At 52.9% G+C, this 14,966-nt stretch overlaps 1 protein-coding gene and 1 long non-coding RNA gene across 3 annotated transcripts in view; both read left to right on the top strand.

The window, feature by feature from the left end:
* Nucleotides 1-1,013, top strand: part of COL26A1 (collagen type XXVI alpha 1 chain) — a 196,900-nt gene extending 195,887 nt beyond the window's left edge. The window contains exon 12 of the mRNA XM_077908102.1: nucleotides 624-1,013. Coding sequence (XP_077764228.1) covers nucleotides 624-680 — 57 coding nt within the window. The 3' untranslated portion in view covers nucleotides 681-1,013. The remainder of the gene's footprint in view (nucleotides 1-623) is intronic.
* A 144-nt stretch (nucleotides 1,014-1,157) lies between these two features.
* Nucleotides 1,158-3,465, top strand: LOC144319663 (uncharacterized). 2 transcript variants are annotated; one of them, XR_013385424.1, is made up of 3 exons: nucleotides 1,158-1,352; nucleotides 1,841-1,964; nucleotides 2,533-3,465. It is a non-coding gene; the product is annotated as an uncharacterized LOC144319663 (long non-coding RNA). The 2 variants fall into 2 exon arrangements; XR_013385423.1 differs by lacking the exon at nucleotides 1,158-1,352 and having other exon boundaries at nucleotides 1,361-1,964.
* The last annotated feature ends 11,501 nt before the right edge of the window (nucleotides 3,466-14,966 follow it).

The following is a 14,966-nucleotide window of genomic DNA, read 5'->3' on the forward strand; positions in this document are numbered from 1 at the left end:
GACATCCAGCTTTGGCTGCCAGTTACATCTGGGATGTTCCAGCCCTGTCCAGCCCCCAGGTGGCTGCAGTCCCAACCAAACATTGAGCAGGAGTGAAAAAGGAGACCCTCCCAGCTGAGCATGGTTAACTCATAGGATCACAGGATTTAGTAAGATCGTTATTGCTTTATATCACCTAGTTTTGGGGCAGTTTGATGTAGCAAAGGTTTGTACTCAAACCTTATGGTATACCTATTTACAAGACACATATGCATTTCTAATTATTTACTAATTTTTAAAAAGATTTTATTTATTCATGAGAGACAGATAAAGGCAGAGACACAGGCAGAGGGAGAAGCAGGCTCCATGCAGGGAGCCCGATGTGGGACTCGATCCTGGGTCTCCAGGATCATGCCCTGGGTTGAAGGCAGCACTAAACCACTGAGCCACCCAGACTGCCCTTATTTACTAATTTTTAAAAAAGCAACCACTCTAGGGGCACCTGGCTGGCTCAGTCGACAGCGCACGACTGCAGAGTGCAGCTCTTGATCTCAGGGTTGTGAGTTTGAGCCTCATGCTGGGGGTGGAGATTACTTAAAAATAAAATATTTAAAAAAAAGTAACCACTCTCTCTTTTGAACAAGAATCAGAAAACTATGGAAAACAGTCAGCTGCCTGTTTCTGTCTGGCCTGCAAGTTAAGAATGGTTTGGTGACTGGTGCGTGAAGATTACATGAAATTTGAAATTCAGTCTCCATCAGTGAAGTGCAGTTGGAACATGCACATCTTCTCTACACACCAGCCACATTGCTTTGGCACGGGGGAAGACCTGCGTGTCACAGCCAAGGCCTGACAGCTGCAGAAGCTAAGATTAACTACCTGGCCCTTTGCAGGAAGTTTACCGATCCCTACTACAGAACATTAAATATGTATCGCCATTCTGAACCTAAATCCCTGAGTAAAAGGATTTGTATGTGTTTCTGGGCATTTATTCACTTAGTCCACTGAGTAAAACCAGCAACAGCAAGAACTCACTGTGGACTTTTTTGTTTATTTATTTATTCATTTGTTTCTTTAAAAGTTTGCAAGTTTTAAGAAGTCTAAAAATGGGCTAATGGTGCAGAACATGTAACAAATTATGGGAAGATTGGTAAGATAGCAACCCAAAAGAGATCAAATTGAAACTTTTTGATGGAGGAGGAGAACAAAGATTGGACAGGGAGCCCAGCTGGCCAGGGCAGTCCCTAAAGCCTGCACCCTGCAGCCCACCTCGCCCTACCCCTATCTCCACCGCCCTGCCCCGGGGGGTTACAACAGCTGTGCCTGTCTTTGTCCCCAGCCAGCTTCCCACCAGTGGCCTTCTAGGCCTTTAGGTAAGTCAGCCCTTCCCCTGGCCCCTTCTTGCAGACATCCTCGCCCGCCCCTTTGCCCTCCCATACTTTTTTTTCTGCCAGAAGTCCAGGTGGAGCTTAGAGTCCCCACTCCGTGAGGTCTACCCCCACAGCAAGCCGTCATTCGTTCCCTCTGTTCCCGAGGATCTGTGGAGTCCCTCTAAGAGCCCACCTGAGTGTGGTGTTGCTGAGACCCACTTACTTGTCCTGCTCCCTGGGCTGGAAGCATCTGAGGGCAGTGATGGGGCCCCAGGGGAGGCATCAGAGCCCTGCAGCCCTTGCTGATATCTAGAAACCCAAGAGTACAGAGCAGGCAATCATTGCATGCCTCTGTGATAAGGCTCCTCCGTTCCCATACGCTGCTCCCCACTCCCCGGGACCAGGGATACAGAGAGATCAGGGCTCTTCGCCTGGTGGACACATTCAGGACCAAGCCTGAGCTGCCCCCACCCTCCCCTGGCCTCTGGCAGAGCTTCCGGCCAGGCCGAGTGGCCAAAAGAACCAGCTCCCGTTAACAAGCCGGGTGCTGACAGCTGGGTCCTGGAGAACAAGGAGCCCTTTGAAGGTACAGCGCCGGGCGGGCCGCACATTCAGGTACATGATCTCACCTCATGGAAACCCAGTGGGCCTGCCAGAGGGCCTCGTAAAGCCTAAAGCCTTCGGTGACCCAGTGTGGAGGACACAAATCATAGGTCCCTAGGCCTCCCAGGTCTGGCCAACACCCCACTCCATGGACAAACGGCCGAGTCCCGATAGGGGCACAGATGGGTGGGACCACAGGGTGCTGGGGCAGATGCAGGGCACCCTGGATGGCAAGCCCAGGCCCAACTGGAGCCCAGCCCCCTCAGCTCCCACTCCCCGGGACACAGCAGCCTGTCTGCTCTGGTCAGTCGGCTTTGGCAGAGTTAGCTGGTATCAGGCACACACACACACACACACACACACACACACATACACACACACCACCCCAGCCTGGTGGCCCTGACACGCTGGGTGTAGCTGGGGGCTGGGGCTGAAGGGATCTGGGTGTTGTCCCCCGTTGGCCTCCTGGTACCTGAGGGGAAGGCAGCGATCAGGGGAGCAGTGGCTTCATCTTGGATGGAATCTTCCAGAACTCCTTAACCTGTAGCTCACGGGAGGCCTACTTTCTGTGAGTTCACAGGACATGGCCTGGGAGCCCAAACTGACCCCGACGAATTCTCAGATGACCAAAGAAGCACTGCCCTCTGCGCTCCTGGCATGGCTTCTTGGCTCTACTTCGAAGATGAGCAGCAGCTCTGGCTTCTCCAAGTACTTCTCCAAGTACTCCCGTGGCAGGAGGCCAGGACTGGGTGCGCACACCTCTCACTGCGTCCGGCCTCGTGACGTGTCCAGCAGTGGCCTCAGTCATCACTCTGTGGACAACAGCGTGGGCCTTCCATCCATCCCCCATCGGGAGGCTCTACCACAGGGCCCACGTGGGTCTCCCAGCCCTTGAGGATGGCTCCTCCACGCCCTCGGGATGACCGCCCAGCTCTGGCTGGAGGCCCAAGGCCCTGCTGCCTGAGCCCGAGGGCTCCTCCCAGCCTCAGGGCCCGTCTCCTGACCACCTGCATAGCTTGGCCTCTCTGCTGCCTCCCAAACCTCCTCCTGCTCTGGCTCACTGGTGTCTACCCCTGGCAGTGAGAGCTGTTCTCTCCTCCAGACCCCCCAGGACTGTACAGCCCATGCCAGGGACTTTTATGGATGCGCCCACTGCTCTCTGGACACGGCTGCTGAGGAACAGAAGCTGGGCGTGAGTCGGCTCTGACTCCCAGGGCCCCGCATGGCCTGGCCGAAGGCAGTGTCCACTAGAGGTTGGCAGAGAGCATGCATTCAAGAAGTCTGCTTCTTGGAAGGCAGCCCGACCACACCCCAGGAGCAGAGAGACGGCCGACTTTGAGGGCAGATGACCCTGCACAGCCTTGGCCTCAGTGTCCTCATCTGTGGAATGGGGATCCTAGCACCCATTTTTCCCCCCATTTTAGCCATGCTTCTAGGTATGTATCTTACTGACATTTTAACTTGCATTTTTCTCGTAAGGAATGAAGTTTGGAGATCCTTTTTGTCACCTTGAGACCTTTGTGGTGGTTATTGTCTTTCTATGAGTGATATGTAGGGTTTTTAAAAAGTGTACTCTCGATATGGTGTCTGTGTCAAGATCTCTTGTTGCTAATCACAGGTTTCAGGGACATCAACCGTGTGAAACCACAGCATCGGGCCCAGCAGGAGGGTGCTCAAGAAACATCGGCTTCCCTGCAGCCCTAGATGCCTCCCACCACCTGCCTTTCCACTTGCACCTCTTTGCCCTATCCTGGTTCATCTGAGATGCCCCTTCCTCCTGGGCCTTTCCCTTACACCCTGAGTCTGCCTCAGGACCCAGGACCAGCCCATCCCCAAGCTGAGCAACCCCAACTTGAACACTCTTTGGGGACCTGTGTCTTCCATGCCCAGTCACAGGAAACAGACCAGAGCTAGGGGCTGGACTCCAAGGCAGGCAATAGGGAGAGCATGGATCCTGGGGTCCTCAGCCCTTCTGCGATCCTCTCTGCCACTTCCTTCCTTTGTGTCCAAAGCCAAGCTGCCATTCTTCTCTGGACCTTGGATTCCTCATCTGTAAAATGGGCTCTCCTGCCTGCCTGGCCCACTTCCCAGGTGGTGACAGGCCTAAACCCCAGGGTGGAGGTCCAGGTCCTACCTAGCATGTGACCCAGGCCCCTCAGTACTTGGTGACAGGGAGCTCACCCCATCACTGACAGGTTTGCGTAGAGACAGCCTCCATCCAAGAGTGCCTCCCTGGATGGTAGTCCAGTGAGTGTCCTCAGCTCCCCAACCAGGACCACTCTGGGACCAGCTTGATCTGTCCCCCAAGTCTCCTGAGCTGGACAGATTTCTGGGATGCCCGCTCACCCTTTCTATTTTATCTGGATGTGCTCAAGCTGGCCCGGGCTTCCCAACTTTTACAGCAGACTCCTGTCTGCCGGCAAAAATTTGATGAAGCTTGGGGGTGGGGCAGGAAGGAGAACCAGTAATTACAGAGCTGTTGAGGGCGTTTCTGGGATGGGCACTGCGCTGAGCGGGAGGCCCACATGGAAAGAGGGCAGGCTGGATCGGAATGGTTGCCCCTGGGAACCTGAGCCTCGTGGCCCCATCCTTGGCCCTTCCATCCCCCACCAGAGCAGCTGGGAAGCTTGTTGCTCTCACTGGGCGGCCAGACTGCATAGAAAAGGACCTCCGCAGGGGAGGTGTTTGGAGGCCTAGAACTGTGTCCTTGGCTAATGCAACACTCTGATGGCACTGCGAGGAAGGCAGGAAAGGGTGAGAGAGTTCTAGAGCTGAAAGTGGTTGGAAGGTACAGAGTAACCCCATCTGCAGACCAGGAAACCCAGGATCACAGAGCGGATCACATGACATATGGTGGCAGGCATTTCCTCTTGCCACCATCTTGTCCTGGGAGACAACCCCCTCCCTCCAGCAGGTTTCCAAACGGGCAGAAGGGTTAGGATGAGAGCCCTCTGAAGCTGCTTCTCCCTCCACTTGGGTCCCTAGGGCTCAGGCAGTCTCAGTTCACATTCCTGGACACAGGAACCTTGACAAAGGCTGCTTCCCCCTGAACACAGAGCAGACCTTCTGGCCCTGCAGGGACACAGGAGTGTGCAGTGTAAGCATTGTTTCATGGACTGTCTCTGGGTACACAGGAACCATCATGGGCCACCTGCTTGGAACAAGGACATCACTGGTAAGTGAAAACGATGAAGAGCTCCCTGTTGCTGGGCCCTGGGATCCCTTCCATGATTCATCTCTGACCCTTGCACCAAGCCATTGGTGAGGATGGTGAGCACCAAGCATGGGGTGGTACACGCAGATCTCTCTCTCTTTTTTAAGATTTTATTTATTTATTCATGAAAGCTAGAGGGAGAGAGAGAGAGAGAGAGGCAGAGACACAGGCAGAGGGAGAAGCAGGCTCCATACAGGGAACCCGACGTGGGACTCGATCCAGGGTCTCCAGGATCATGCCCTGGGCTGAAGGCAGGCGCTAAACTGCTGAACCACCAGGGCTGCCCAAGGACACGCAGATCTCACAGATATTAAGTAGCGGAGCTAGGACGTGAACCCAGAGCAACAGCAAAGTCTGGGCTGAAGTCACTGGAGCATACCTCCTTGAGCCAAGGGTTTCAGCCCCATTACCAGGAGTGACTCTAACAGCTATACCTGCTGCCTTGCTTGGCCTAGTGGTAAGAAGCCAGGACTGATGGAGCCGGACTGCCTGATTCAAATCCCAGCTCTGCCACTTATTGGCTGTGCATCCTGGGGCCAATGTCTTACCCTCTCTGGCCCCAGTTTTTTCATCTGCGAAGTAGGAATGGTGACAGGCTCTCCTTCCCATGGTTGTTGGGAGAGTGATATGTGTGAGTGCCTATAAAGCATAGTGTGGAGAGGCGCTAACTGTATGCTGCTGTCTGTAACAGGATATCGAGATTTGAAGAACTTAAGAAACCTGTCACTCATCCAGAAATCCAGCAGCCAGGACTCACGTTCAGTCTTGTCTGCCCCCAAATTACATGTTTAGCCTTGTGCCCATGGCTGCCCAGAAGACGCCCAGGCCTTGGGGAAGCTGGAACCCGGCACGGCGGCTCGTCCGTCAGTAGATGGCGCTGTGGTGCCACAAGGGCCACCCTGGCGCCAAGAGCTTGTGTTCGCTCATCAGGTCTTGCACAGACTGGGGTCCTCCCAAGCCCCGGCCATACCGTACACGAGGAGCTGCCCTAGGAGGGAGGTACCACTCACCCTGTTTCTCTGAGGAGGAATACTAAGACCCAGAGATACTCAGTCACTGGCCTGAGGACACAGCTGCTATAAGGGGTTGGGGCTCCCCGACCCCAGATGTGCCCACTGAGATCCCCAGCCCTGCATCCATGACATCTACCCTACCCTCATGGGCCCCAAGAGGCCACAGTTATTCTCCGGAGCTTGATGGGAACCAGGCATCCCCCTTCTGCCCCCACCATGGCTGGACATTCCAACAAAGCTGAAGCCGCCAGCTTTGAAGTCAGAGCTAAGCCCCAGATTAGGGTGGCTCCAGGCTGGCCTGTCCCTCCCAGCTCCGTCGCCAGGCCCACGCCCACGGTTCCCCCCCAGTCCACTGTCCTCTTGGCACAGAAAGATCTGGGGCCCAGAGAGGGAAAGGCTTGCTTCACAAGACACAGCTCCTCTCCTGAAAACCATCTCCCTGCTAAGGGGCTCCAGGTCCCCCCATGACTTGCCAGAGGCCTGAAATACCATCTCACAGCCCCCTATCACCAGCTAAGAAGTCTCATGTTAATGTGTTGTCCCCCTTCCCAGCCCCACTGACACACGCGCATTAGTACCTATCACCCCAGGAACGCGACTCGGACAGGAATGTGATCTGAATACATTCGGGGTGTGGGGCGGATGGAAGGGAGACAACTGTGGAAGTTGGGAGAGGAGAGCCCCCTCTCGCTGTCAGCTTTGTCATCTGTTCATGGCACCTCCATGACCCTGGAGGGTCCTTCCAGCTCAGCCTGCCTCAGGCTCTGTGATCTTGGTTGGGTCACACCCACATGGCAGCCAGGCAGGTGTGGGAGGGGAGAGACATCCCTGCATACCAGGCAACAGGCTAGGGGCTTTATGTACCCCTATCTTTCTGTCCTGATGAGTGACTCGGGTTCTAAAATTCAGCCAGCAAGCTGGGAGAGCTGGGGCAGAGGGGGCAGGTGGAGTGAGGGCAGTGGGTGCCACCCTGGGTGGGCTTTAGGAGAACAAACATGCAGAGTGCCCCCGGAGACAACGAATCAGTGGGACTGAGCTGGCGCCTGACTCATCCAGGGAGTTTGGCTCCAAGACCATGAACTCCGAGCCTACGCGAGGGCCCGGCAACAACCTCTCGTGGCTGAGAGCCCGTCTGTCGGTCTGTCTGTCAGCAAGCAGCCACACTCCCTTGGCCCTGCCCTACTGGAAGGAGCCTTTTTGTTCAAGCTAACACTTTCAGCATAGGGGTTCCAGAACTCGTGTTCCAGAGAGTTCTAGAACATCTGCTTTCCGAATAGCCTCTTACAATCTCTTCTCCAGAATTCACCTCTTCCTAAACTTCAGGGTTTCCCACCCCCACATTTATTATTTTTGTCCTTAAATATTGTCTATTGTCCTTAAATCGACTCACGTACATAGATTTCTTTGAAGAAAGCTTTTCCTAAAAACCTCACTACCAAAAATGAGAAGCTAGTTCCACACACCATAAATAGGAGGTGACCATAAAAATACAGAAGGTGAACAAAACCATATTGCTCAAGTCTGGCTGGCTGCTGTGGCTGAAGAATCCTCTTGGCCTGGAGTCTGCGTCCTGATGGTTAAGAAGGGCAGTGGGCTGGTCGGAGCCCCACCAACATCAAACTAAGCCGCTCCACTTGATATAATCAAGAGTGGACTTCTCTGGAAGAAGACTCCCTTTTTCCATCTTCCACCTGGAGGCCTGTCATCATCTTTGTCTGCATTTCCCCTACCCATTCTTCAGGTTATCACCTCCTCCGGGAAGCCTTCCAGGCTGGATTGGTGCTTTCTCAGTTGCACAGGCCTTCCCTGACCTTGCACTTGTCACCCTGGGTTATTAAATTGCATTTGTGTTCATGTCACTCCCAATGACACAGAAGTGTCCCTGCTTCTAGGACACAACTTTACCCTGGCCTATAGCGGTGGCCTCCTGCCTCCTCACCTGCCCCTTGCCCATCCATCCCTCCACCACCTTGAGTCCTTCTCGCCTTATGATGTCATTATCGGCCTTGGTGTCTGTCTCTCTTTCTCTGGACGTGGGCTCAATGGGGGCCTGGGTGATATCTGCTGGTCTACCACTGGATCCCTAAGCCTGGCCTGCATGAAGCAAGGAGCTATCCTGTGAGGATAGCACTGCCATGATCTTCATTTTCCAGATAGGGAAACTGAGTCACAGCGAGGTAAATGACTTGCTCAGGGTAACCCACGCAGAAGTGGCAAAGTCGGATACAAACTCAGGCATCCGGGCTGTGGAGTCAGCCAAGGTTACCACAACCTGCGTCCTGTGCAGGGCTTTTCTTTACCTTTGTCAGGTGAGACTTGAAGGCTTTATGTGTGAGACACACAGACAGGACACTTGGGGTCCCCAGAGGCCCAGACTGACCCACAGCCAGACTAAAATCTTGGTCCAGCCCGAGGCTCAGCTCACAGCGGGAATGGGGCAGGTTTTCCCACCAAGCAGACTCCGGCTGCTGGGGCAGCCTCGAGAACCTCACCGCCTGCCTTCACCGCGGCCTCCGAGGCCTGAAATGCCAGCGGGATGTTTCATTCGGCTGAGGGCTAGTGTCCCTGGACTGAGGCCTCCGTGGGCCCCCCCACCTCCACCCCAGCCACTTGCTGGCTGTGAAAAAGGTGCAGAGTCACCCCCAGGGTTGCCACAGAGACGGCCAGCGGAGGCAGAGCCGGCAGGGCCCCCCAGCAGCCGTGGGCCGGCCGGAGGGGCTCCCCCTCTCCCGCGGTCAGCAGAGGCTCCCCGGGAGAGTCCCCGCCCAGCCGGCTCCAAGCCCCTGGGGTCCGTCCTGGAAAGACCTTCAAAGGACTTGGCCATTCCTGAGTGAGCGCCAGGAGGGAATCTGCTCTCAGAGTCAATTTAGCCAGCCGCACGGGTGGAAGGAATTTGCCGTTTCTCTTAACAGCGACCCCCTCGTGATTTATACGGGGGCCACTGTCCGAAGGCTCCGGCTGACGGATCACAGTGGAAAATCAGATGCCAAGACCCAGGCGGCTCCCTGGGCTAATTACCTTCAATGAGACCCAGCTGGCTGGGGGAGCTGGCGGGGCCAGGGCAGGGCCAGATCCCTGCACCCAGCTCCCTGGGGATTGGAGGCCTGCCGTGGCTGTGCCTGGGCTTGCTGCCCGTCACCTACCGGGCCCGGGCTGGGGCCACCAAGAATTCCAGGAGAGCCAGTCTGACCAGCTCTCAGGTGAGAACGGGTCACCTTTCGTACAGCACAGCTAGCAGGCCCAGGGAAGCCCACGGCCTCAGGGTTTCCTGCTGCCCAGGGGGCTGGAGATCCCTGAGCCTCCAGGGCCCATGGGATACCATTCTGTTTGTGGGTGACTGAGGCCCAAATGGATGGGGCAGGCCCCCATGGAGCAGTGGGCTCTGGACTGGCTGTGGGCCCTGCCCATAAGCTCTGGCCCATAGTAATGCCTTCTTGGAGGCCCGGAGCCCACAGCACTGGCCCCAGAAGCTACCTCCAGAGGCCTCATGCAGTTCAGGTCCACTCTCCAGGCCTGCTGGAGTTGATTAAATGTTTCTCAAGAGACTACTAAGTGCCAGGCCCTGTGCAGGGTGCTAGGGGTACGGTGGAGGACAGAATCCAACCTGATCCCAGGCTTAAAGACCTACGGGAAGGCAAACGCCACTTGGTGCCATGAAAATGCCCTGGAGTGGGGGGGTGACCCATTCCAGGCAGCAGAAACTGGGGATGCAAGGCGGAGCGGAGAACAGAAAGCTGAGTGGGGTGGGTGGGCCAAGGAGGGGGTGGTACCAGGCGGGAGAGTGTTCCAGGCAGAGGGGAGAGCATATGCAAAGATCCTGTGGCAGGAGGAAATGTGCACACTCAAGGAGCCAAAGAGCCAAGAGGATGGTGGTGCAGGGGGAGGTTAGGAAGGTCACAAGGAGGTTCTTGTACCTTTAAAAAGCAATTCCAGATATGACTCAGGAGACATAGTGAGTCTATTAACTCACTAACATAGTTAGTCTATTAATGCTGCTCCCAATTTCTTTCGGACTTTCAGGACACTCAACTCCCACCCCAGCTTCCTGGAGTAGAGGAGGATCCAGTGGGGACCTATCTGGGAGGCCTGTGGGGCCAACCCAAGTGTACCTCGAGAACTGGATGGAAAGTCAGAGAGATTAAAGGCCCCTGGTTGTGGGCTCAGGTCAGGGACAGCCGAGATCACCGATGAACCACAGTAGAAGGAGAGGGTCCATGAGCAAGCCATGCTGTGGAGTCGCCAAGAGGGGCAGAGGCCAGTGCCTTGGAGCCACTACCAGCCTCACAACTGACCCAGCGCTCTGCTCCTGCCTTCTTCTCCCTGGGCCACGGGAGTCAGCTCACTCCCATGCCTGTGAGGCCAGAGCCCATGGAGGACAGAAGTGGGCGTTATTGCCATTACAGATCATCTCTGGGCCCTGGACCAGAGGGGTGTAAGTGGATGGATGTCTGAAGGATGGAGAAATGAATGAGCAAAGGAATGGCCCCCAGTCTCCTCTCCTGAGCCACACAGAGCCCCTCTGGCCTTCCCCGCTGGCGGCCCGGTGTCCTTGTGGAGCTGGGTCACTGCAGGAGCTGGGTGTCAGGTGGGCCAGCAGGTGCCCAGGGCATCTGTGCCCTCTAGCTTGGCTCTGGCCTGGTTCCTCAGGGCACAAACAGGTCTGACGGGTTCGGCAGCTGACATTCTGACTTCCAGGAAAGCCAAACTCTTAGAGAGCAGAAGGAACAAGGCCTGGGCAGAGAGAGGGCTCTTCTCAAATACTGCTCCCCTCTGCCATGGGCCTTCCCCAGCCCCGGCCCGCAGACCTTGCCCTTGAGCCAGGGAGCTCCAGGCTGATGGGCACACCTCTCTCCCCACCTCCCCCACAGGCAACAAGGAACTCAGGAGGGTGAGGGACAAGGAAAGGAACATTCTCCTTGTGGCCCCAAACTCTGTCCCTACCCCCACATCCCACTGCACTGGGTAGTAAAGGGTAGAGCTTACAGGGGCAGGCTCAGAGCTGGGCAGCCTGGGTTCCACTCTCTGCCCCACCAATGACCGTGGGCAAGCTCTCTGCCTCCCTTTCCTGTCCTGCACTCACAGGGCTGAGATGCATCAGGGTGCATGCAGACCTCAGCCTGGAGCCTGGAACTTGGGATCCCGCGTTGTTGGCATTCCTCCATCTGATCATCTCCGGCAGGTCTCACCCCCCAGCCTGCTGACCACCGCTCTCTGCCTGGTCCTCCTCCTGCTCTAAGGGCTCAGGGTTACTTCCTGGCCTCTTCTTGTCCCACTGCCAGCTGTCTCTTCACAGGCTAGCACAGGCTCTGGCTCTGCGTCCCATGCTGGCCATTGCCTCCTAGAGCCATAGGCATAGCATCCAGCTGCTCCTTGCACCTCGCCACTCACATTCAGCCCCAAACTGAACTCAGCCTCTCTCTGCAGGGCCAATTTTCCTCTGAGTCCTCCCATCCAGGGCATGGTGCCATCAGTCACCAAAGCCATGTCCCCACAGGTCCCCCAATGCCCATCGTCTCCACCCTGTATCCTGACTATAGTGTCTTTTCTCTTTCCCTCCTTCCCTCCCCACCAACTTTCTCTCTTTCCTCTTTCTTTCTCTTGCCTTCTTTTTCTTTTTCTTGCTCCCTTCTTTCCTGTTGGGATATAACATAAATACAGTGAAGTGCATTAATTGCTCAAATCTTAATGGTACCATTTGATCATCTTTCATGTCTATGCCTGAGTACCTGCCACCAGATCAAGACATAGAGCATTTTCAACTCCCATGGGTTTCTCTCATGGCCCTTTCCTACTCCAAAAATAACCATTATTCTGCCTTCTGCCTCCATAAATTAGTTTCACCTGATTTCGAACTCCACATAAGTGGAATCAAAAAGTATGCACTCTTAGACATCGAGATAGATGGATTGGAAATGAGAGTCCAGATATAAACCCATACAATTCTGATCAGTTCATCTTTGACAGGAGTGCCAAAACTTCTCAAAGGGGGAACATAGTCTCACCAACAAATGGTGCTGGAAGAACTGCATATCTATAGGTAAGGAATGAAGCTGGACCCCTACCTCACACCATAGACAACAATAACAAAGCCCTCAAGATGTCTTGATGTCCTAAATGCGGAAGCTGAAACTATAAAACTCTTAGAAGAAAGAATAAGCATTAAAGAACACTATTAAGAAAGTGAAAAGACAACCCACAGAATGGGAGAACATTTTTGCAAATCGTGTATTTAAAGAGCCTAGTATCTAAAATATATAAAGAATTCTTACAGCTCAGCAACAAAAAAGATAAATAACCCAATTTAAAAATGGGCCAAGAAGCTGAACAGACATTTCTCCAAAAAAAGATAGAAAAATGGTCAATAAGAACGTGATAAAATGCTCAGCATCATCAATCGTTTAAGGAAATGCAAATCAAAACCAAAATGAGATGTCACTTCACATCCACTAGGAGGGCTATTTAAAAAGAAACAAAAAACAGTGGGGGCACCTGGCTGGCTCTGTTGGTAGAGCATACAACTCTTGATCTTGGGTTGTGAGTTCAAGCCCCACACTGGGCATAGAGCTTACTTAAAAAAAATTAAAAGTTTGAAAAAGAGGGATCCCTGGGTGGCGCAGCGGTTTGGCGCCTGCCTTTGGCCCAGGGCGCGATCCTGGAGACCCGGGATCAAATCCCACATCGGGCTCCCAGTGCATGGAGCCTGCTTCTCCCTCGGCCTGTGTCTCTGCCTCTCTCTCTCTCTCTGTGACTATCATAAATAAATAAAAATTGAAAAAAAAATATTTAAAAAAAAACAAAAAAAACAAAATCTTAAAAAAAAAAAAAAAAGTTTGAAAAAGAAAAAAAACTCCAGAAAATAACAGTGCTGGTGAGGATGTGAAGAAAGTAGATTCTGGAGCATTGCCGGCAGGCATGTAACATGGTGCAGTCATTTTGAAAAGATGCTCTGAAGAGCAGTTTAGCAATTCCTGGAAAATTTAAATATAGAGTTACTATATGACCCATCAATTTCACTCCTAGAAGAGAATAAAAAACATGCTCGCACAAAAACTTGCACATGAATGTTCACGACCCTGTTACTCATGATAGCCCCAAAGTAGGAACATCCCTAACGTCCATGAAGAGATGAGTGGATAAACAAAATGTGGTCTAGCCATACAATAGAATGTTATTCAGTATAAAGAGGAAAAATACCACAACACAGACGAACCATGGAAACATTACGCTGAGAAGCCAGACGCAAAAGGCCATATGCTACATGACTCCATTTATATGACATGTCTGGAATAGGCAGGTCCATAGAAAAAGAAAGTAGATTGGTGGTTGCTGGGGACTTGGCACAGAAAGGGATGAGGAGGGACTGTTAACAGGTTTCTTTTGGGGGGTGATGAAAATGTCCCGGATGTAGATAGTGGTGATAGATGCACAGCCCTGTGGGTATACTAAAAGCCACTGAATTATATACTCTAAAATGATGGATTTTATGGTACATGAATTTTATCTTAATGAAAAAGGTATCTTTCTTTTTTTTTTAAAGATTTTATTTATTTATGCATGAGAGACATAGAGAGAAAGAGAGGCAGAGACACAGGCAGAGGGAGAAGCAGGCTCCATGCAGGGAGCCTGACGTGGGACTCGATCCTGAATCTCCAAGATCACACCCTGGGCTGAAGGCAGAGTTAAACTGCTGAGCCACTGGGGCTGCCCCCAAAAAGTTATTTTTCTTAAAGATTTTATTTATTTATTCATGAGAGACAGAGAGAGAGAGAGAGAGAGAGAGAGGCAGAGACACAGGCAGAGGGAGAAGCAGGCTCCTTGCTGGGAGCCCGATGGGGGACTCGATCTGGGACTCTGGGATCACGCCCTGAGCTGAAGGCAGACGCCCAACCGCTGAGCCCCATAGGTGTCCCTTAAAAAGTTATTTTAAAGTATGCCATCATTTTAAAAGTTAAGGGTGCTTTCTTTTGTGTTTGTCTTTTTTTTTTTTTAAGAGCTTATTTTTACATTATCTCTACCTCCAGCATGGGGCTCGAACTCACAACCCTCGATTGAGTTGCACACTCTACCAAGGGAGCCAGGCAGGTGCACATTGTGTGTATGTGTCTTCTTCCAAGTCATATAATAGATCACAGCGTCACCGTGCTGTGGTGTGTGTCAGCTTATTCTTACTGCTGTGTAGCGTTCCAGTGTGTGGACATCTTACATTCATTTCGGTAAATGTCTCTCTTTTTTTTGAGAGACAGCGAGAGCAGGAGAGCCCTTGGGCACCAATGCTTGAGCGGAGAAGGAGGAGGGGCAGAAGGAGGGGGAGAGAGAAAATCAGAGAATGTCAATCAGGCTCCACGCCCGCATGGAGCCCGATGCAGGACTCGATCTCATGACCCTGAGATCATGACCTGAGCTGAAACCAAGAGTTATCACAGTTAACCCACTAAGCCACCCAGGCACCCTGTCATTTCTCTTGATGGATATTTCTTTTGCTTCCAATTTGGGACTCTTATAGATCCGTGAGTTCTCACGCTTGTCTTTTCAAGGATATGTGTGGACATTTCTGGTGGTATCTGTGTAGAAGTGGGCGTGCTAGGTCAGGATCTGCACCCATTTTAACTTCAGGAGGAAGGACTGCTGCAGGCTGCCAAAGTGGTTGACACTTCGTAATCCTGCCAGCAAACTCTGAGACTTCTATTTGTTCCACATCCTCATCAATACTTGGTGTTGTCGATCTTTTTTAATTTTAGCCATTCCGGTGAATGTGTTCTATAAGGAGGTTTTCATTTGCGTTTTCCT

This window comes from Canis aureus, chromosome 8 (assembly GCF_053574225.1).
Source record: "Canis aureus isolate CA01 chromosome 8, VMU_Caureus_v.1.0, whole genome shotgun sequence".
Taxonomy (NCBI): domain Eukaryota; kingdom Metazoa; phylum Chordata; class Mammalia; order Carnivora; family Canidae; genus Canis; species Canis aureus.